Source organism: Lathamus discolor, chromosome 3 (genome assembly GCF_037157495.1).
Source record: "Lathamus discolor isolate bLatDis1 chromosome 3, bLatDis1.hap1, whole genome shotgun sequence".
Classification (NCBI taxonomy): domain Eukaryota; kingdom Metazoa; phylum Chordata; class Aves; order Psittaciformes; family Psittacidae; genus Lathamus; species Lathamus discolor.
Window position 1 is genome coordinate 75,485,640 of NC_088886.1, and position 21,384 is coordinate 75,507,023.

Here is a 21,384-nt window from a genome sequence, read left to right on the forward strand (position 1 = left end):
CAGTCACCCTGCATCTCTTTTGCTTAGGGATAAATGTGGTCAGACACAGAAGAAGGAAAAAAGTACAACTAAGCTGGAGGTCATCAAAAAAGACCAGACTACATCAACTACACACATAAATCACATCAGTGCTGTCAAAGGGTCTTTAAAGTTGGAGGATAAGTCACAGCTATACACATCCAAGATTTCATACAGCCCTCAAAGAAGGATGTCCATAGACACAGAAGATGGAAAATCGCGAGACAATTTTAAAATCTACACAGAGGATGCTTCTTACCATTTACCCTGTCAGACTGGTCAGTCAAGAAATTCAGCCCACTCATTGGAGCCTAATGCTGGAGTTAGGCATTTACAGCAGCTGAAGCATAGTAGCAGTACTATTTCCCAGGCTCCCAGGGACATTCAAGACCAAAACAGATACCTTTCACTAAAAGAGGAGATGTATGGGCTTTCCCATATCCCAGAACACCTGATGCATATTTACAATCAACATATTGCTATTCTTCAAACCTCTGACCTTTTCCACTCCCCAGAACAATTGCATCCTGCTAAATCAGCAACTCTGCCAAGAAAAGGGCAGTTGGTTTATAGCCCCATGATGGAACCCATGAATCACGACAGTTACATGCAAACGTTACCGAAAATGCCAGTGCACTCTCATCCACAGCCTTCTGTCTGCAGAGATGAAAACAGTATGTTAGACAGTGAAGAGGGCTTACCATCTCAGACTTCAAACTGGGGGCGGTACACTAATAGCTTGCTGGAATCTGTCTCTGTTCCTGGAACATTGAATGAAGCAGTTGTAATGACTCCGTTTTCATCTGAACTTCAAGGTATTTCAGAACAAACATTATTGGAACTCTCTAAAGGAAAACCATGTCCACACCCTCGAGCATGGTTTGTGTCCCTGGATGGAAAGCCAATCGCTCAAGTGAGGCATTCTTTCATAGACCTGAAAAAGGGCAGAAAAACAGAGAGTAATGATACCAGTCTGGACTCTGGTGTGGACATGAATGAGCATCATCCTGGTAGGAAACTGGAGAGAGAGAAAACTTTTGTTAAAACTATGCCTCATTCTAAGATCCTTTACTTGGAAGACCTGGATCTGAGTAGCAGTGAAAGTGGGACCACTGTTTGCACTCCAGAGGACCAGGCTGCGAGATACCTTATGGATGGAGGGAATGGACCAGTCATAGAACAACATGACGAAGAAGGTCTGAAAAGAGGACCAGTCATAGATCAACATGAAGAAGGTCTGAAAAGAAAAACTGTATCAGGAAGTCATGAATCTGGTATCCCTTCTGCTAAAAAAAGGGACAGACCATCTATCATGAGAAGAGATAGCAAAACCAGTATCTGGAAGAAAAGAGAGGAGAGGCCACTTCTTCCTATAAATTAAAACACAGTATGCTTTGTGTTGTTGCTCTCCCTGCTGGTATTGACCTCTTGGCTGCTTCTGTATTTCTGCATTGTTAGGTTTACAAGGGAAATGTTGTTTTCTGGTATCAAGAAAAGTTACTTTTTTTAAATATACAGATTGAGTTATTAAACTTCAACTGGGCAATTGATATTCAATGTGAATAGAAAACAGGGAAATACTACTATTAAATTTTTTTAGTTCCTAATTTTGCTGTCAGTACAGGGGAAAGCCCACATTTTAATTAGCCTGTCATTCTTGGACACGTTTGGGAGTGCACAGTGAGAAAGGTAGGCATATGTTTTAATTTTTTCATAATTGTTGTTAATGCACTGGTAGACTAGTTAAAGCAGTTCCTCAGCCTTGTCCCTAATCAATGTGACCATCTCTGTAAAGTATTTTATATGTGAACTTTTCTAGGGATCTGTTACTACTTCTTTGTATGATGTAAAATGTTTCATCAGTTAGTCCCAGGACACCAGCAGATGAGCTCTGTTGGATTTAGCAGTGGAGCTTTGTGGCATTCCTGCCCTCCATGTGTGTCCATCCTCATGCAAAAGGCTTCCATTCCATATAGTAGTGGCAGAACAGGGAAGTGTACAAGTTCTGTGGCCACTGCAGTTCATGGTCCCTGGTGTTTTAAGATGTTGCCCACCTGCTCTGTTTTAATTTACTTCGTTTACATCTGCTATGAAGCGTCCACATCCAGCAGAAAAGGACTGGTTTTGGCAGCATTTGAAGCTGCTGTTACTGTTTATCCCAGTGTCTTGTTTTGGCTTTGTTAGCAGTTAAAATGTCTTCTGTATGCTGTTGGGCCATTTGTGCTCCAGGGCATAGTCTTTAATCCCTGCATATTTGTAAGTCAGAGTTTGTCCCATACTGAAAAGGTAATGCAATTTTACACAAATTATGCCTTTGAGATAGGTTTCTTTAGCAGGAAAATTTGGCACTGTTCTTCTTAATGTTAAAAAAAAAAAAATGGAAGATCATCAAAGGTTTATGTGCCTATATTTTGCCAGCCTGAGCTGCTTTTGTCTAAGTTGTGCATTGCAGAGGGGTTAAACAAGCTTTAAAAATTGGGGGGGGGGGGGTGTGTGTTTATGAGCATGAGACAGCAGATCGCAAAATTTGATGCAATATAAATACTACTTATGACTCAGAGTTAAATTTACCAAAAGTCATGAATGCATGAAATGTAACTAAGATATGTATAGAGGAAGTAAAAGGCCATCAGAATATTCTTTATTTTTAATATTCATTTTGTCAAAATGATCACTTCAACTTTGGCTAACAGAAAAATACATGCATTCTTTAATGTGCTTCATATAGTATATAGAATGACTTTCAGTGGCTTTGAAGCTGTTTCCCTGATAAAATAAGTTCCAGCATTTTGGCTTTGGCAGTCTTGATTATAAATCATCCTAAAAAAAGCTTTATAAATATTTCTCTTAGAGCTTGGTTAAGGTTCTGCCCCAAGACCCAAATATATAATGCCTGTATGTGAACTGTGGGGTGAGGTGCACTTGGTTGTCTGCCCTATAGTACTCTTAAGAGTTGGGAAATACCCTATGCAGCTGGGCTTCTGGGACTATTTACTCAGGAAACATTACTGTGAAATATATCTGTTATGTTGGAATTGTCAGTTGTCTGGTCCTGTTGTAAAAGAGTATGTAAGGTAACCAGAATGGTACTAGCAATACATCAGTCCAACTTACGCTGTGCAGTTGCTTCACAAACAAAGTATGATGTTCCTTTTGAGTTCACAAGTATGAAAGTGTACAATAAATTTGAGGTAGGTGTGCAAGTAAGTCCATGATTAAATTGGCCAAAAGAATCAGCTTTAATTACATAATTTATCTATTTCAGAGGTGAAAATAGCTTGTCGTACTAGCATGCCTTTGGTACTTTTTTTAGGTAACTGATTAATTTTTCCTATACCAAATACATTTTCACAATACTTTTTTTTTTCTTCTATGTGCTGTTCTACTGGATTTGGTGCATGACTAACTCTCTAGCCCCAAATACTTTCATCCTTTGCTTTAGTAGGAATCAATGTATATATTTTCTGTAGATACACATTTCTTCTGAAAGCTGCTTTGATTTTTTGAGGCTTAATATTTCCCTGCTTTTAAGAGTTCCATCAGTTCTGATGGCTCCCTTTTTAGCAAGAAAGAATTAGATACTCTGTTGAACATAACAGAAAATCCTTGACTAAGTAATGGTTTTGAGATGTTACTGTTAACTTGATATGTCTCTATTTGAAATGTTCGCCTGCAGTAACTTAAATATATTGCAGATTTCTTTCAATGCATTTTTTCAGTGTATATGCCACAACCACCTAATTTTTCAAGCTTACTTGTATGATTAAAAAATACAGATTACTGCACATGGCATTCACTTGAGTTCAAGGGAAGGAAGTTTTGCACTCCAGTATTCTTGTTCTGCATGAGAGTAGGTATCTGGTCACCAAAGAAAAGGCATTAGAAATGTTGAAAATATTGGTTATAACTTGAAAACTTCAGAGTAATGGTGCCAAAAGATGTATGGATGTAGTCCAGATTCTCTTCTGCTCTGATTGAGTGCAAAGTGAGTTTAGCTCTATACCATCATTCTAAAGGAGCTTTTGGCTGTCTGGATTAGTCACAACTGTTTTACTCTCAACATATGGCAGTGTTAAGTGGCCCCTTTGAAGGCTATGCATCAGTGAGGCATTTCAGCTTTTAGCAAACAAAGCAAGTCAAAGTGGAACAGATCTTTCAAGAAGTGTCAACCGCTCCACACAGCTTGGTGTCATCAGCAGACTTGCTGGAGTTGCGCTTGATCCCACTGTCCATGTTGCCAACAAAGATGTTGAACAGCACTGGTCCCAGTACTGACTCCTGAGGAAAACCCTTGTCACTGATCTCCACTTGGACACTGAGCCCTTAACCGCAACTTTTTGAGTGCAACCATCCAACCAATTCCTTACCCACCATCTGTCCATCTGTTAAATCCATGCCTCTCCAGTTTGGAGACAAGGATGTCATGTGGGACAATGTCAGATGCCTTGCACAAGTCCAGGTATATGATGTTAGTTGCTCTTCCCTTATCCACCAGTGCTGTCACCCTACTGTAGAAGACCACCAAATTTGTCAGGTGTGATTTGTCCTAACTGAAACCATGTTGGCTCTCACCAGTTACCTCCTTATTTTCCATGTGCCTTAGTATAGTTTCCAGAAGGATTTGCTCCATGATCGTGCTGTGCGCCGAGGTGAGACTGTTCCCTGGGTTTTCCTTTTTCCTCTTTTTAAAAATGGGGGTTATGTTTCCCCTTTCCAGTTAGTGGGAAGTTCACCAGACTGCCATGACTTCTCAAATACAATAGATAATGGCTCAGCAACTACATCCACCAGTTCCTTCAGGAGCTGCAGATGTATCTCATCAGGTCCCTTGCACCTTTAGGTTTCTTAGATGATCTTGAACCTGATCTTCTCCTACAGAGGTGGTTCTTCATCTCCCAGTTCTTGTGTTTGCCTTCTGTGACTTGGGCAGTGTGGCTGGAGCACTTGACGGTGAACACCTAAACTGGAAAGTCACTGAGTACTTCAGCTTTCTTCATGTGCCAGGTAGCCAGGTATTCCATTTCCTTCCAGACAGGAAATTTTCCCTTTCTTCCTTTTATCACCGGTGTACCTACAGAAGCTTTTCTTGTTGCTCTTGATGTCTCTGGTCAGATTTAATTGTGTCTTATCATATAAGTATGTTTGGCTGTTGCTTCTATCCATGCCAGCTTGCTTTGTAGATCAGAACCCATATGCCATCTTTTCTGTGTGTAACTTGCTAGCATTTATCACATAATGTCTTTATGTTGCTGGTTACACTTGAAAAGTCTTTTCTAAAGTCGAATTTGATACTAAAAAATACATACATTTACTTGCTTTCTGTGTCAGAATATGAGAAAGCTATTCTATAGAGAGAAAGCATTCCTTCAGTTGTATGCTACATGAAAACAGCTGATGCCCCTAAGCACACAATGACAGGAAATTCTTCCTTGATCCTATCATGAGCATTAAATCTTGGATTTGAAAAACTCTCTATAACTCTAAAATCAGTAGAATTATAGGTCATATTTATATTCAGTATTTACAGAATATATTATCAATTGTCATATTCCAGCTTTACACTGGAATTTATGCACTGGAAATCTGTCAGTGACTAGACTTTGTTTTGTTTGTAGATCATTAAAAATAGTTTGACTACACCGAGTTCTAGAAATTTTAATTCCCAAGGTAACGGTAAATGATGTGTGCCATATGTGGAAACGACAAAATGTTATAATGAAATTTGTCCTTGTGGTCGAATTAAAGCTTTTCTATATTACTGTGTGTTATTTCGACATATGAATTTATAGGAATCACTGAATTTATTTTTCAAGTTTTTTTTCCCTGTTGGCTCAGTATTGCAGCACTAAGAGAGTACTAAAATGGTATTGTGAAAATCAGGCCTATACAAAAGGTAGTGAGGGTTTGTGGCACACTGCGCTTGGCAAGGCAGAGGTTTTGACTTCTTTGAATCTGGAGGTTGATTACCTTGAAAATAAGAAATGGGTTATGCCTGAAGCACTTTTAAGTAAGCCCCTTCTAAGGAGAGGGGAGTGAGTCGAGAAAATGGGAAAGGAGGTAGTTTCTTTCTGGAGCTTGTTTTGAAACTGATCTGTATTTGTGCTTCAGTGGAATTGATTCTTTTTGCAGAACACAAATGTTTGTAAGAAGTATGTCTCGGTTCTTCACAAGACATGTACTGTGTTGTCAGCTTTTGCAAAATGTCCACGTATGTGTACATACAATATTAAGTGAAAGGTATTAGATACAGACCACTCAAGACCAAATTTTGTCATATGTTTAGGGTGAAAGGCAGTTAAAACTTTAGAAGAGTTTCCCTGCCATGGTTGCAATACATGATGTTGAGATTCTTCTTGCAGATGGCTATACCAGTTCAGGTCTTTGCTTAGGTCAGTACTTTGTAACATAAACTAAGGGAAGTGATCAAGCCAAACAGTATGCAGCTGTATGCACAAAAATCTGGGTATGTGACCTAGAATAAGCTAATCAACAGTAATTTTCAGATTGTTACTAAATGCCACATATTATAGAAATTATGGGGGGGAGGGGAGAGGAATTCACTTTAAAATTCCTTTTAAAGGAAAAATCTTTATAGTACTGTCAGAAAAGAAAAGAATTGTTACTTACAAACCTGAAAGCAAAGCTGATCCAGTGATTAGGGACATAATCTACCAGTGTAGAGCTAGAGATGATGCACAAAAAATAATCCAGGATGTAGGAATGTCTAGTTGTCTGCTTTGTTTTTTATGAAATAATTTGTATCAAAGAGGATAACATGAACAGGCACCAGTCTAAACTTTTCTTGTTAGCTAAAAAGTGAAACAGGTTAAGAATATTACTGGTCTAACACTGTAAATTAAAAGGCAGTACACTGCATTCGTTGTCTAGCACTGCATGTTAGGAAAGTCTGAAGACAAATTAGCCTGCTGGAGTGCCTTTCTCTTTCATGAGACTTATCTTATTAGTGAGACACCTGAGGATCTGAAAAGCACATTACGGGTTTTCTTTCTGTTAGCCAAAAACACCTCACCTCAGTTCATACTTACAATTATGTAGCTTTTGTAATAATTTAAAAGGCAGATATAGCGTTTATGTTGGAATACTGACTCCTGCATGTTGATGAAGATGGTAATTGTTGTAAACCCTGGGGTTTTTTGTATTTTATGTTTGAAAAGAAATTTTTAAATGTTGTATCTTTAGCAATCTCAACAGTAGTATCTCTTAAAAAATGATATATGGGATCTGATTCAACTTTGTAATTCAAGAGTAAGCATCTTGAAGTCACTGGATTTACAGATATGAAGCTGACTGGAATTGTAACTTCAAAAATGAATATATGTTTATATATAAAAACTATTGTAATGAAAAAATTATTTTCTTTCAGCTGCTAACCTTCATTGCCGTTAGAAGCAGAAAGTGGATGGAGATAGGTACTCATACTTATTTTCTAGAAAGAATTTTTATCTCAATTTGGAGACTAACCGTCATTGTTTATATAACAATTTATATTGTTTTTAATTCAGTGGAATTATGCAAAACATAGCACTATGCCTACAGAGTTAAAAATGAGCATTCTTTTATAGTAGTTTGTACTAATTTCTGCCACACTTCTAACAGTAGGCAGCTACATGTTAAAGAACTTATATGAAAGCTTCTTTAAATTACTTTAATCTGAGCTCCCTTTTCTTTTAAAAGCAGTGTTCAGGGTGTTCCGACTAGAAAAAAAGGCTTCCGATTTATTTCTTAGGACCAGCAAGGGAAAACTCTGTTACTATTTTTAGTATTGGCACTGTTAGCTTTTTTTTTTGTGTTTGATTGGTTCAAGACATATTGAACGTTTGTTTGGTTCAAGAAATATTGACTGTTTCTATGTTCCACCTCCCCAAAATATACTGCTACTTTATTCCCCAGTTAGCTGATTCAGTTCCTTTGAAGCACTTGTTGAACTTCAGTCCATGCTACATCTTTTACATCTTATTTTGTACTTCTTAGTGCTCCTTACAACACAGAGTTCATAAAAAGCTTGTCTCTGAGATGCTGAAAGGTGGGTGAAGTGATGGCACTGACTGTGCTCACCACCTTCTGCGTTGGAGCCTTATATTCAAACTATGTATAACAAACCCTTTGTTACCTTGGCAGTCATTTTTTAAACCACTCTGATAAGGATATTGCTGCAAAAGATTCTTCATATTTAGCATCCTGGTTTTAAGCACTTCTACCTTTTTATATTTTGTTAGAGGTGTCTTTTCATCTCTGTATTTACTACAGTATCAGTGTCTGTTGCTGAAAATGTAACTAAGATTTGTAAAATGTTATAGCTTATGCAATATAATAAAAGTTTTAAAAAGTCATCAGTGTTTTATCTTTTATTTGAATGTCTGTGGAGTCATGTGTTGTTTAGGAATATACTTCTCTCACCTAACACTTCTTTTCTAAATATTACTAAAAATGTGTATTTGTGTCATCACTATCATTCCAATGACAAAAGAATGTTTTTATTCTTAGGTTTACCAGTAATAATTGAGTCACATTTTCTGTTCCAGATCTACTGAAGAATGACTTCTATATCCACGTTAAATCTGATTCCTGTTTCTTGGTTAGTGCATCTAAGTTTATGCCTTGTGTAAATTGATTTTGTTGCAATTCGAAAGGGATACCCAGAGAAGAATATTTTATCAGGTTTTGTTCCTATGTCTAATCTCTCTTTTCTCCATTCTCCCATTTAGAGACTTTCTGTGGCTCTAAGAACAAACAAAATAATTTTGTATGTCTGCACAGTGCTTAAGACAGAGGCATCAATTCCAGCTACGAATAAGCTCAAAGTACTTAAATCCATGTAGAAGAACAACATAATGCTGTGATATAGAGCAGCTTATGCTAAACTTCTGAGTGTAACATCCTGTTCTTAACTGTACCTAACACTAGTATTTCTCAAGCCTTTCTAAGCTTCACAAAAGCCACATTTCAGTATTTTCACTATAGTTCAGGAACCCTGCAAGACTGTAAGCAAGCACATTGCAAAGGTCTTCCTACATTGCACCTGCATGTGTTGGATGATCATTCTTTTAATGCTCTGAGAAGCTGCATTCTGCTAGTAAACTACTGGTTCTCTTCTTACTTTCACAGAATAACTTTTTAATTTTCAACCTGCCTGATAAATAAACTTCTTTTTTTAACCATTTCAAATCCATTAGCTATTTTAAAATAGATGGAGTGAACTTTATAAGAAGTTAAATAAATCTCAGGAATTTTATTTCCAGTGCAACAGAAGAGAATGGTATTTTCTGTCATGTTTCACTTCCATATAAAAATTAGATATCTGGGTCATCAGCTGATCTGTAAATACAAATATGTAAAAACTGGCTGAAGTTCAGCTTGTTCTATGTCATCACAGAAAACACAAAATCCAAACTACAGATTACTCAAATAAGAAATAAAGTGTGTGTCAGTATATGTTGTGGTTTAAACCGATCCACACAGCTCGTTCACTCACTCCCCCCCCCACTTTCTCCCTCTTTCTTTCCTTCCCCCCACCCCCCTCCCCGCTCCCGGAGGGATGGGGAGGAGAATTGAGAGAATGTAGCTCCCAGGGGTTGAGATAAGCACAGCCCAGTAACTAAGGTATAACACAAATCACTACTGCTACTACCAATGATAATATTGATAAGAGAAAATAACAAGAGCAGAGAATACCACTGCCAAATGAGTTTGACTGCCCTGGAGAGAGCTTCTGATTTGTTTCTTGGTGTCTAATAAATCCTCTGTATGGCGTACAAAAGTAAGAATATAGCTGTGGTATCTAAATCGTGACAATCATGAATTGTTTTGCAGTGTAATTCCTTCCTGGTTTTCTTGTTTTAAAATAAATCTATTTTTCTTGTTTTACAGTTTAGATGCTTATGTTTAGGTGGTAGTCTTGTTACGAACCTCTGTTGATGGCTGGCTTTTCCACATCTTTATTGTCTTTGTTGAGGAATGGCTTGCTCTGCACAAATCATTCTCAAATTCAGGATATCTTAGCATTGTGGAACTATGACAGCCACTTGCTATTTTTTCAGTCAAACTGATGCTGGCTTCTCAAAGCATTATGAACATAATTTTAAAAAACAGTACTGGACTACCCAGAAACTGTTGTTTTCAAAAGAGCTTAGAAGTAATCCTCACTATGCTTGGGGAAAAAATCACTAGCTTTCTACTGCTGTTCTGATCAGATTCTCCTAAATGGAGCTTGCTAAAAAATCTTAAATCCATTTGGGAATTTGGCACATCTTTGTTAGAAAGTTTTCTGAAGCTACTTTGAAACTTATTTTTATGCACGTTCAGATGATATTTGCTTGAGACATAATCTATTTCCAGATACACAAATTTCTGGTTCCACTTGCTTTGCAGGTTTGCTAAGATTCACATGAGAACTTGTGGGTAGTTTTCATGTTTGGCTGGTGTATCCTTCCAAGTCAGAGGCTTACATACAACACATTCAAAATTGCTGCAGTAGCCAACTGTAAATACATTCCCTATGAAACTTAAAGGATAGGAAGGTGAGCCATTGCATAATATTTCTTAGCTAAATACAGACTAATCAATTATTCTTGCTTGTAACAGTCTGAAATTCAAAGACGCCTCTGCATTTTGGCACACTGGAAAGAAGCTGGAGGGTCTCCTGGGGGCTTGGTAAATAAGAAAATGGAAAATCAGCAGAGTGAAGAGATGTTGAAAAAGAGTCCTTCAGGGTGCATTTTGGCACCCTGGAACAGGGGCAAGCTCCAGAACACCTGCAATACATTGATGACATTATTGTGTGGGGCGATACAGCTGAAGAAGTCTGTGAGAATGGGAGGAAAATAATCTAAATCCTGCTGAAAGCCGGTTTTGCCATAAAAAGGAGTAAGGTCAAAGGGCCTGCACAGGAGATTCAATTTTTGGGAATAAAATAGGAAGATGGATGTAGACAGGTCCCCACAGATGTGATCAACAAGATAACAGCAATGTCTCCACCAACTAATAAGAAAGAAACACAAGCTTTCTTGGATGCTGTGGGGTTATGGAGAATGCACATCCCAAATTACAGTTTGATTGTAAGCCCTCTCTATCATGTGACCCGGAAGAAGAATGATTTTAAATGGGGCCCTGAGCAACAACAAGCCTTTGAGCAAATTAAATGCGAGATAGTTCATGCAGTAGCCCTTGGACCAATCTGCACCGGGCCAGATGTAAAAAGTGTACTGTACACCGCAGCTGGGGAAAATGGTCCTACCTGGAGCCTCTGGCAGAAAGCTCCAGGGGAGACTCGAGGCAGACCCCTTAGCTTTTGGAGTCAGGGGTACAAAGGATCTGAGGCCAGCTATACCCCAACAGAGAAAGAGATACTGGCAGCCTATGAAGGGGTTCGAGCTGCTTTGGAAGTGATTGGCACTAAAGCACAGCTCCTCCTGGCACCCCGGTTGCCCGTACTGGGCTGGATGTTCAAAGGCAGGGTCTCCTCTGCACATCATGCAACCGATGCTACATGGAGTAAATGGGCTGCACTAATTACACAACAAGCTCAAATAGGAAATCCCAGTCGTCCAGGCATTCTAGAAGTCATCATGGACTGGCCAGAGGGCAAAGATTTTGGAATGTCACCAGAGGAGGAGGTGATGCGTGCTGAAGAGGCCCCACCATATAACAAACTGTCAGAAAGTGAAAAACAGTATGCCTTGTTTACTCATGGGTCCTGCCGTATTGTGGGAAAGCATCGGAGATGGAAGGCAGCCGTATGGAGTCCTCGGCGACAAGTTGCAGAAACTGCTGAAGGAGAGGGCGAATCGAGTCAGTTTGCCGAGGTGAAAGCCATCCAGCTGGCCTTGGACATTGCTGAACGGGAAACGTGGCCAGTACTTTATCTCTACACTGACTCATGGATGGTGGCAAATGCCCTGTGGGGGTGGTTGCAGCAATGGAAGCAGAGCAACTGGCAATGCAGAGGTAAACCCACCTGGGCTACTACTTTGTGGCAAGATACCGCTGCCCAGGTGCAAACCCTGGTGGTGAAGGTACGCCATGTAGATGCACATGTACCCAAGAGTCAGGCCACTGAGGAACACCAGAAGAACCAACAAGTGGATAAAGCTGCTAAGATTGAAGTGGCTCAGATGGACTTAGATTGGCAACATAAACGTGAATTATTTTTGGCCCAGTGGGCCCATGACACTTCAGGCCATCAGGGCAGAGATGCAACACAGAGATGGGCCTGTGATCGAGGGGTGGACTTAACAATGGACACTGTTGCCCATGTTATTCATGAGTGTGAAACATGTGCTGCAATTAAACAGCCCAAACAGTTAAAGCCTCTTTGGTATGGAGGACGATGGCTGAAGTACAAATATGGGGAGGCCTGGCAGATTGACTATATCACACTCCCACCAACCTGCCAAGGCAAGCGCCATGTGCTTACCATGGTGGAAGCAACCACCAGATGGCTGGAAATGTATTCTGTGCCCCATGCCACTGCCCGAAACACTATCCTAGGCCTTGAGAAACAGATTTTGTGGTGACACGGCACCCCAGACAGAATTGAGTCAGACAGTGGGACTCATTTCCGGAATAACCTTATAGACACTTGGGCCAAAGAGCATGGCATTGAGTGGGTATATCACATCCCCTACCATGCACCAGCCTCTGGGAAAATCGAACGGTACAATGGGCTGTTAAAAACCACACTGAGAGCTATGGGTGGGGGAACTTTCAAGCATTGGGGTACACATTTACCAAAGGCCACCTGGTTGGTCAACACCAGAGGATCTGCCAACAGGGCTGGCCCAGCCCAGTTGGAACCTTTACATATTGTAGAGGAGGACAAAGTTCCTGTGGTGCATATGAAGAATTTGCTGGGGAAGACCGTCTAGGTTATTCCTGCTTCAGGTAAAGGCAAACCCACTTGTGGTATTGCTTTTGCTCAGGGACCCACATATACTTGGTGGGTAATGCGGGAAGATGGGGAAGTCCAATGTATACCTCAAGAGGATTTGATTTTAGGGGAAAACAGCCAATGAACTTAATTGTGTGCTGTTGCCTGCTGTGTAATACTTTTATAGCCCATCAACTAGATGTCTTCAGGTCACCAGCGACTGGCCCTCACTTCCCTCCAACCGTCATCCCAACAGAGAATGAATTTTGATAGAACCAGACGAGTTCTGTGGCAAAGGAACAATCAGCATCAGCAAGCAATGATCCAACACTGCACACAGCCTTTCCGGCCTTGAAAGACTGTTGCAAGGGATGGAATTTGACATCATGGACTGAATGGACTCGACAGCATTATAGGGATTGGTCCATGCCCTAAGAAATGATTTCTTTCTCTCTGTCTGTGTGTGTATATGGATGTATATATATATGTAAGAGAGATGGTATATTTAAAATGTGGGATCTGAGCATGACATGAATGGTATGGAATAAGAGGTGGATACTGTCCTGGGTTCACCAGTAGCTGTTTTTCTCCTTCTTAGTAGCTGGTGCAGCGCTGTGTTTTGACTTCCAGCTTGCAAAAAATATACTGAGACAGATCAAAGCTTCACTGCTAAGTGCCTGAAATTATAAACTGCTTGGAGGATGTAAATGTGCCTCATATGGGGAAGGTGCTAACTGATACCGATAAAGAAGCACAGAAGGCAAAAAAAATGAACCATCTTAAGTGAAATCTGTTAATTACACTTTCACAAAGCCTGGACCAAAGACTGCATCTACTTGAAGTCTTCAGCTAGAACTTGGGAATATTCTCATTGTTTGTAAGACCACTCTCTAAAACTTGAAATGATATTTCTGGAAATCTAGTGGGGCAGCAAAATTAACTTCTAAGACATGAGTATATCCATTTATAGTGTCCTGGGTTCAGCAGTAGCAGTCATGTTTCTCCTTCTTAGTAGCTGGTGCAGTGCTGTGATTTTGACTTTCGGCCTGGGAACAGCACTGATAACACTGATGTTTTTAGTTGTTGCTAAGTAATGCTTACTCTGACCAAGGGCTTTGTGAGCCTCCTGCTCTGTCAGGAAGGAGGGGAAGCCGGGAGGAAGCAGAGACAGGACATCTGACCCAAACTGACCAAAGAGGTATTTCATACCACAGCACGTCATGCCTAGGATGCAGAACTGGGGATAGTTACCCGGAAGGGCTGGCTCACTGCTCGGTCAGGCGGGGTATCGGTCAGCGGGTGGTGAGCGGTTGTATTCTCTTCCTTTGTTATTTCCATATCATTATTATTGTTGATGGTAGCAGTAGTGGTTTGTGTTATACCTTAGTTACTGGACTGTTCTTACTCAGCCTGTTGGAGTTACACTCTTTCCATTCTCCTCCCCATCCCTCCCGGAGTCAGGGGGGGGGGGGGGAGTGAGACAGAGACTGCCTGGTTCTGATTTACGGCTGGGCTTAAACCATGACATATAGTTACTATAGTAATCTGAATTCACTTTTTTTTCTTTTTCTGGTTCGTTTCAACATAGTAAATTAGTAGTAAAAAAAAAAAAAAAAAAGGTATACTGATACACTGTCTGTACAACTGCACATACTTATTTTTCACAGCTCCTTTGTTTTGTGGTTTCTGTGCTCTAGGTCTAGGCTTGACTCTTAGCAAATTTCATGTGGTGCTAATTTAGAAAAAACCATGCTGACGGAACTTCCCCCAGCCTGTGTTAGTCTTAGGATACACATCTTACAGATCGTGATTGCTGTCCTGGATAATACAACTGAGCAATTAATAAGGTACAGTTAGATTTAATTGGGGAAGATTTTGGTACTACTCATGCATTATGCGTATGCTGTGGACAAGCAGAATTCAAAGAATCACCCAAATCATCTTATTTATGTTGGTTACTATGTCCGTCTTTTTGCATCACACTGTTAGCTGCAAGGGCATATCTACACAAAGAAATGAGAAAGGTTAAGTAAGCCACAATGTATTTGCATCTGCTGTCCCTGTAAGTGTGCCACAGTACAACATATACAGGCAGAGTATGATCAAGCTTTCTTAATTGATGGTGTTATTTTTGCTTATTTCAGTATCTTTTTGTAGCTACTTACAGCTAAGCAAGTCTAATTCAGTGCAAGGTCTCCATGATTTGTATAAGGGGTATTGAGATCAATTAATATTATATAGGTCAGGGTGGGATACAAAAAAGAAATCCTGTTTAGTACCTGTCTAAAAATAAAAATGTAGAGAATGGCAATGGCAGTGAAGCACCCATGACATGAGTGATAGTCAACACACTCAGTGCACCTAAAAGGAAAAACAGAACCATAAGGGGGTAGGTTAACGAGCAGTTAACACTTTATCATAAAGAAGTAGCTAAATTTAGTATTTGGGAAAGGACAGTCCCAAATAGATACTACAAAATTGTTTGGCGATGTACTGCACTAAAAGCCAAGTTTAAAAATAAAAGCCTTTGCTTATTAACCATGGATGTTTATTTGTTTACAAAGCACATAGTGTCTATTCTGCAGGTGAAATCAGTTGCTTACAATAAAAGCAGAGAAATGAGCAACAAGCTGCAAGATATACTTAAAGACACAGCACTGTCAAAATCTTGGTTTAAAAATACTGGTAGCACCTTCCTACAATTGGAAATACTCTGCAGTTATTACTAGGGGTTCCAGGGTGCCTATACAGTCTTGTTTTCTCTGTTGCAGTTGCAAGTTGCTTACGGAGTTTCTAAATTCTTCTAGAATGAGCCTTAGATGTGCAAAGTTTTCTCTACAAAGTGGACACTTCACTACAAAGTCATTCTCCAGTTAATCTTGGTGGTTAGCCCAAGTTTTCATACATGTTATATGCACGTTGTTACCACAGCTATAGCTGCAGGAAATTAATACCAATGTATGTAATTTCTCCAGAAGCATATAAGGAAAGAAATGGCAAAAAAAATCACAAAGAGGTCTAGTGATGTCTGTTCAAAAGAAACCCCAAACCAACCCAAACTAAAAGTGCTTTTTCAACAGCAAAAGAATTAAGCCACCATCTTTTGAAAAGTGGAATAATATAATTATTTCCTTAGAATTCTTGATGCTCGTGAATTGAATGTATTTTGCTTCTCATTCACGGTTCAGGAGGCTAATCTCATCATCAAATGCTGTCACTTCAGTAAAACACTGAAGGGTGTTCCTTGAGGTTTCCTTATCTTCACAAGGAGAAAATGATAGAAGGTAGAAAATTCCTCTGCTAACAGGCAAAGCTGGCAAATTAATCTGTTCTCTGAAACTCAGCTTGGGTACAGTTCTGTTATCATGTCACTATATTCCATAGCCAGAAACTAGTTATGAGTCAAGATGATGGTTTCTACTGAAGTTATTTTGCCTATACAAAATTTTGGAAAGTAAAAAGTTCCAAAATCTAGTTAAGATAGAAAAATACAAGGTAGGTTCTGACTATGTAAAAGATGTCCGGGTTTGTTCTGCCAAAAACACCCTAGCCTAGCAAAATTAGTAATTTTCTGTTAATTTGATGGGGTTTGATTCAGCCTATGACATCTCAAGAGAAGCAATACAAGCACGGTAACAGTGATGTGAGAATGGGATAGCTTCTGTGGCAGCAGGGAACTGTTTCACAGACTTCTGTATGAGACTTCACGTTATGTCCGGAACAGCAGTTTGTGACTTCATTCGCAGTGCATCGGGCATTTGTGGAAGCTGCACGGGTTTGTTTCGGAGTCTGAAATGGAACTTATGTGATTGTTGTTGACAGCATGTTTATCTTTGCTCCGATATAAACACACCTACTCTAATACATAAATACATTTGCTTCCACCCAGCTACTACACCCCAGCCAACAGCTCCAGTACGCTATGGAGAAGAAACTGGTGTAAGTGTATGTTGCCCACCCTTCGGCCTCGGTTTTCCTTCCCACTCTAAAGCAGGACCGTGCAGTTATGGAAGAGCGGCCGCCCGCAGAGGTGCCCGTAGGCGCGCCTGCCACCGCAACCGCGAAGCGGCACTGCTAGGCTGTGTAAGGGCGGCCTGGCCGCGCCAGCTCCGGAAAGGCCCCGCTGGCCAAGCGTCGTCCCGCACGGTCAGCGATAGCCCCTCCCGGCTCGCCTCCAGCCGCAAGAGGGAACCCAGCTCCGGCAGGGCACTGCTCAGCGCCCGGTCCTGCCGCCACAGCCTCAGCTCGGCTCTCTCACCCCCTGGCCGCATGGCTGCCGGCACCCCGCGAGTGGCCGGTCCCTATGGCAACGGCGCGGCCGCCATTATCAGAGGTCCTGCCCACCCGCAGGCCGGGCTTCCCGTGCCCTCGCTCCCTCGGGCGGACTCTGCCGCGGTCGCCGGGCCCAGCGTGGGCTCCTGGGGGCTGCCCGCCGTGTGCCCCAGCGTTGGCCTCGTGACGTGCTTTTTGTAAAGCAACGCAGTTGTGAAGACATTTACCAGAGGCGCGGTTCTGTGCTGTGTCGCAGGCGGTAGGGGGAACTGTTGCACTCTCCATAGTCGGGCACGAGGGTGACCATCTTCATTTCATGTTAAATATTTCTGTGAGTTTTACAAAGAATTGAGTTACAAATCTTTTCAGAACGTAAGAGCCATTTGTGTGGTTTTTACTGGAGCGTAAACAGATGAATAATGTGGTAGTGGAGGTCTAACTCCAGTTTATGTTTTTTTAAGGACATAAGTCTTTCTGGCTTGTGCTGGGTTTCTCTGAAGTGGCATTTTATTTCAGAGGTGGCTAAGCCGTGCTAGGGAGCGGCAGAGATGGGGCAGAGCTCCCGGAAAGCCGGGAAGAGTCGGCAGAGGAGCCCTCGGCGGTGCTGGGGAGCTGAGGTGAGGTTATGTGAGGGAAGGCAGTGGGAGTCAGGGGCCTGGCACCGTGCCTGGTTGAAATGATGCCCACCATGCCACGTGGTGAAGGAAGAGCGTTGTTGAAGAAGCTCATCTAGCCGCAGGACCCTGATCCAGATCAGTCCAGAGGTGAGAACAGATAGAATAGATAGTCCAGGGTTAGAAAGGTTATTTTGAATGCTAGGAATGTGTCCTTTCTTGTTTTCCATGCCTTGTCTGTTTAGACTGATCCTCCTAAGGAGGGAGAGTTCAGGGCTCAGTATATATTGATAGTGACACAGTGGAGTTCTGATCTTTCTGCTGTCTGCTTTACTAATAATTATTAAGCAATGCTCGTAAGTTTGGGGTTTGAATTCGTTCAACAGAACAAAAGTTGGATGAGATGATCCTTGAAGTCCTTTCCAACCTGGTATTCTATAACACTGACTTCTGTGAGCTTCCAGAATTGAATAGTTCTTTATGAGTAAAGCTACATTTGTTCTAATTTCTGGCAAACATCTCTTAGTTGTGATTTCAGAAGCTATAAATACAAGAAAAAATATCAAAGACCCCAAATCAGAAAATCCTGCTACCTGCTACCACAGGTATGAAGCTTAGGTTCTGACACATACCTGGAATGGAGCACAGCATTGATGAATTGGGCAAATCTACAGTGGAACACTGCATGTTCAGTCTTGTCAATAATCTTGTCTGGATGTTACTTGAAAATAAGATATTTTTAAATAATACGGGGATAATATTTACTCTTGCTAACATTCTTATATTGACACAATCAATGTGATCTTTAGCGTGATTTGCTGACTCCTGAATTATTTAAACATTGTTTGTATACTGGTGTTTAAGAGGACTAAGGTTCTGAGTATGAGGCACAAAACTGTATTATCTGTTACCATGTATTAATGCTGGTATAGGGGTAACAAAACACCCAGCAGATTAAAGTCGTTTCAATAAAAAGATTTTGGAGCACGACAGTTGATGATGCCTCACCCAACAATTGCAGATATGTTTTTTTTATTTCAGCTAGCTAATGTGAGTATGATAGATTTATTTTTTTATTCACCCCTCCGTGGATCCATCTCCAGTTGAAATGACTGGAAATGTTCCCTGTTATGTCAGTGGAGATACTGAAAAATAACCTTTTGGACTGGTGTTGTCATATCCACAAAGAACACATCAAAAAGAAGAATTTGGCTTCCTGAATCTCTGCTCATAGTCTTTTCAACTGTGTGTTTGTTGTTATTGTTTTGTTTTATTTTTCTAACAATCATATGAAAAAGTCAGTGCCTTCCCCCCCACGCCCCCCCCCCCTTTTTTTTTAACATATGTATATATATTTAATTGTATTGGTGCTGTTTAACTGGTTCTGTAACTACTAGTAACTAGTGCAAGGTACATTTAAATTTTACCAGTCTAAACCAGTGTGATTCTTCTCAAAAGCTTAATATACTAATGCTGTCTACAGTATCTGGGAGGGCAGTAAGGATATTATCCTCACATAACCTGCAAATATGTTTTTCATGAGGTATGGGTTTTTTGTGTGGGGTCAGTCCATGATCTTCCTTTACCACCATTTGTCTGGACAGCCTTGCAGGTAAACAAAACCCCCAAATGAACTGTTTAGTGGGAAAAGTTTTGTATAATGTTTTATACAATACATGGCCTTTAAATGTCTATTTCACAAGTGGAACAGAGAAATAATCACTAAGAAAAATTTATTTTGGCACCAGAAAGTGAAGTAATCTTGATACTTACTGAGTCACTTCAAGTGATATGAACCTAAGTTTACTGTGTGGTATATAATTCTTCCTCTCTACTTTTACTGCAGTTCAGTATGTACAAATGACATTGTCTAGCAGGGACTCTGATTTACAAAAGTATGTTTTTAATGACATTGCAAAAAAGATTAGTACTGACAGGTTTTTATATATATTTCCTATGTGGAGCCAACACTTCCAGCCCATTTCCTTCAGTGATATCTGGAGAGGATCTGATAAGCTTTACACTGCATTTCACAGGTCAGAGGGCATTGTCTTCCCCTTCACTCCAGCTGCCAACAACAAAGTCAGACATATGTTAGCACCATCACACAGGAAGCTGTGAGCCTGCTCGTGTTCAACAAAGTACAAATACAGGAAGAGCGTCAGGTTAGTTAAAAGCTGATGATACTCTGCTAAGGTAGTATATAGCTAATAGTACTATAACCCAACAATGCTATTCTATGTGCTATGTATGTTTCAGTATCAGGGAAGGCTGGTTATCTGGTTGATTGGTTTAATACTACTACAGCATACGTACAGGTGTCCATTTAAAATATATTACAGGTGGTATCCTATCCTGAGGTGGGGATGCATAACGTTGAAAGAATAATTACTTACGCAGCAAAGAGCAAAGCTGCAGTGGAATTATGTTATAATGAATTGAACATAATATGTATCTGAACAGATACAATTTCACACTGATGATTAACAAACAGGATGTGAGTTGCCTTAAATTTTCTCTAGATTCCCTCATCTCGACATATAGTGTGTTGTATATCAAATTATAATGATGTACAATATATTTCAAGCTCGTATCATAAAATGCTGTGAGGCATGACATCTCAGAGTTGGTAAGTGTGGGTTTCTCACTTCTCTGTAGTTTTGGAGTATGAAAACAGCTTAACATGAGCTTTGTATTTTCAGCACTGATAGCTAGTATTCTGGAACCAAGGTCATTAGTGCTAAATTTGGATCTATTAGCAGTTTGTCTTCTGCTTCCGGTACATTGTTTACTGCTTCAGGAAAGTCTTCCCAATGCCTCATACTAGTTCCCATCCTCTGGCTTTTGCTCAACACAGAACACATGAGGTCAGGCACACTGAGTTCCAGCTCCTTTCTCTAGGGACCAGCTGAAGCTCTACTACTATGTACTGTTACCACCTGGAAGTGCTAGGCTACACCATTAATAACACATACAGGTATCTGCAGTAGAACACTGTAATAGACTTGAGCTCACTACTTGTTCATGGCTTCAGGAAAGGGAGGAGTGGAGGTCTTTTTTCTAGTGACAGTGCCAGTGAATGCAGCCGTACATCAGTGAACTTAGTGCAGTTTGTCCCATCTCTGTTCATTATATCTTTGTTTTCACACCTTCAGTGGCTATGCCAAGAGTTAGTATACTTCCAGAAAGGCCCTCAGATGATTTGCTTCCTCTGTTGAGACCACTAGATTCCTTTAAATGTGAAACTAGCACTTGAGCTTTAGCCACCCAGAAGTACAGCTCCAGCATCCAGTGCCGAGTGTCCACACTAGAGTGCTGTGTGGATGGAAATAGTAAGCAGATAAGAAAGTCTTGTGGAGACTTGTGAAGGTGTGACAAATGAGGACATAGGACTGTGTCGTAACTCAGACCCACTGTTCTGAGCTCCTAGTTTGCCTGTATGTCTAGCAGGGGACACCAAGAGCAAGAAATTATACGTTCACAGCAACTGAAGCTCAGAGACCAAGGTAAAGCTTTGCATCTGACCCAAGGGTTCACTGTTGAAATGTAATTCCTGAGATACAAAGTCTGAGTAGTTTCACATATGTATCTAGA

General features: G+C 40.6%; 2 protein-coding genes across 4 annotated transcripts in view; one reads left to right on the forward strand and one right to left on the reverse strand.

Annotated features, from left to right (window-relative positions):
- FAM171B (family with sequence similarity 171 member B) overlaps positions 1–21,384 on the forward strand; it is a 191,242-nt gene that overhangs the window by 32,915 nt on the left and 136,943 nt on the right. For all 3 annotated transcript variants that reach the window (XM_065669863.1, XM_065669861.1, XM_065669862.1), the window contains exon 8: positions 28–8,614. In XM_065669863.1, coding sequence (XP_065525935.1) covers positions 28–1,399 — 1,372 coding nt within the window. In that variant the 3' untranslated portion in view covers positions 1,400–8,614. The remainder of the gene's footprint in view (positions 1–27; positions 8,615–21,384) is intronic.
- ZSWIM2 (zinc finger SWIM-type containing 2) lies at positions 9,876–17,175 on the reverse strand. Its single transcript, XM_065670587.1, is given in 11 exon segments — positions 9,876–9,972; positions 9,974–10,060; positions 10,062–10,189; positions 10,192–10,329; positions 10,331–10,434; positions 10,437–10,501; positions 10,503–10,540; positions 15,184–15,265; positions 15,588–15,688; positions 15,691–15,841; positions 16,964–17,175. Coding segments are annotated over 11 exon segments (1,203 nt in total).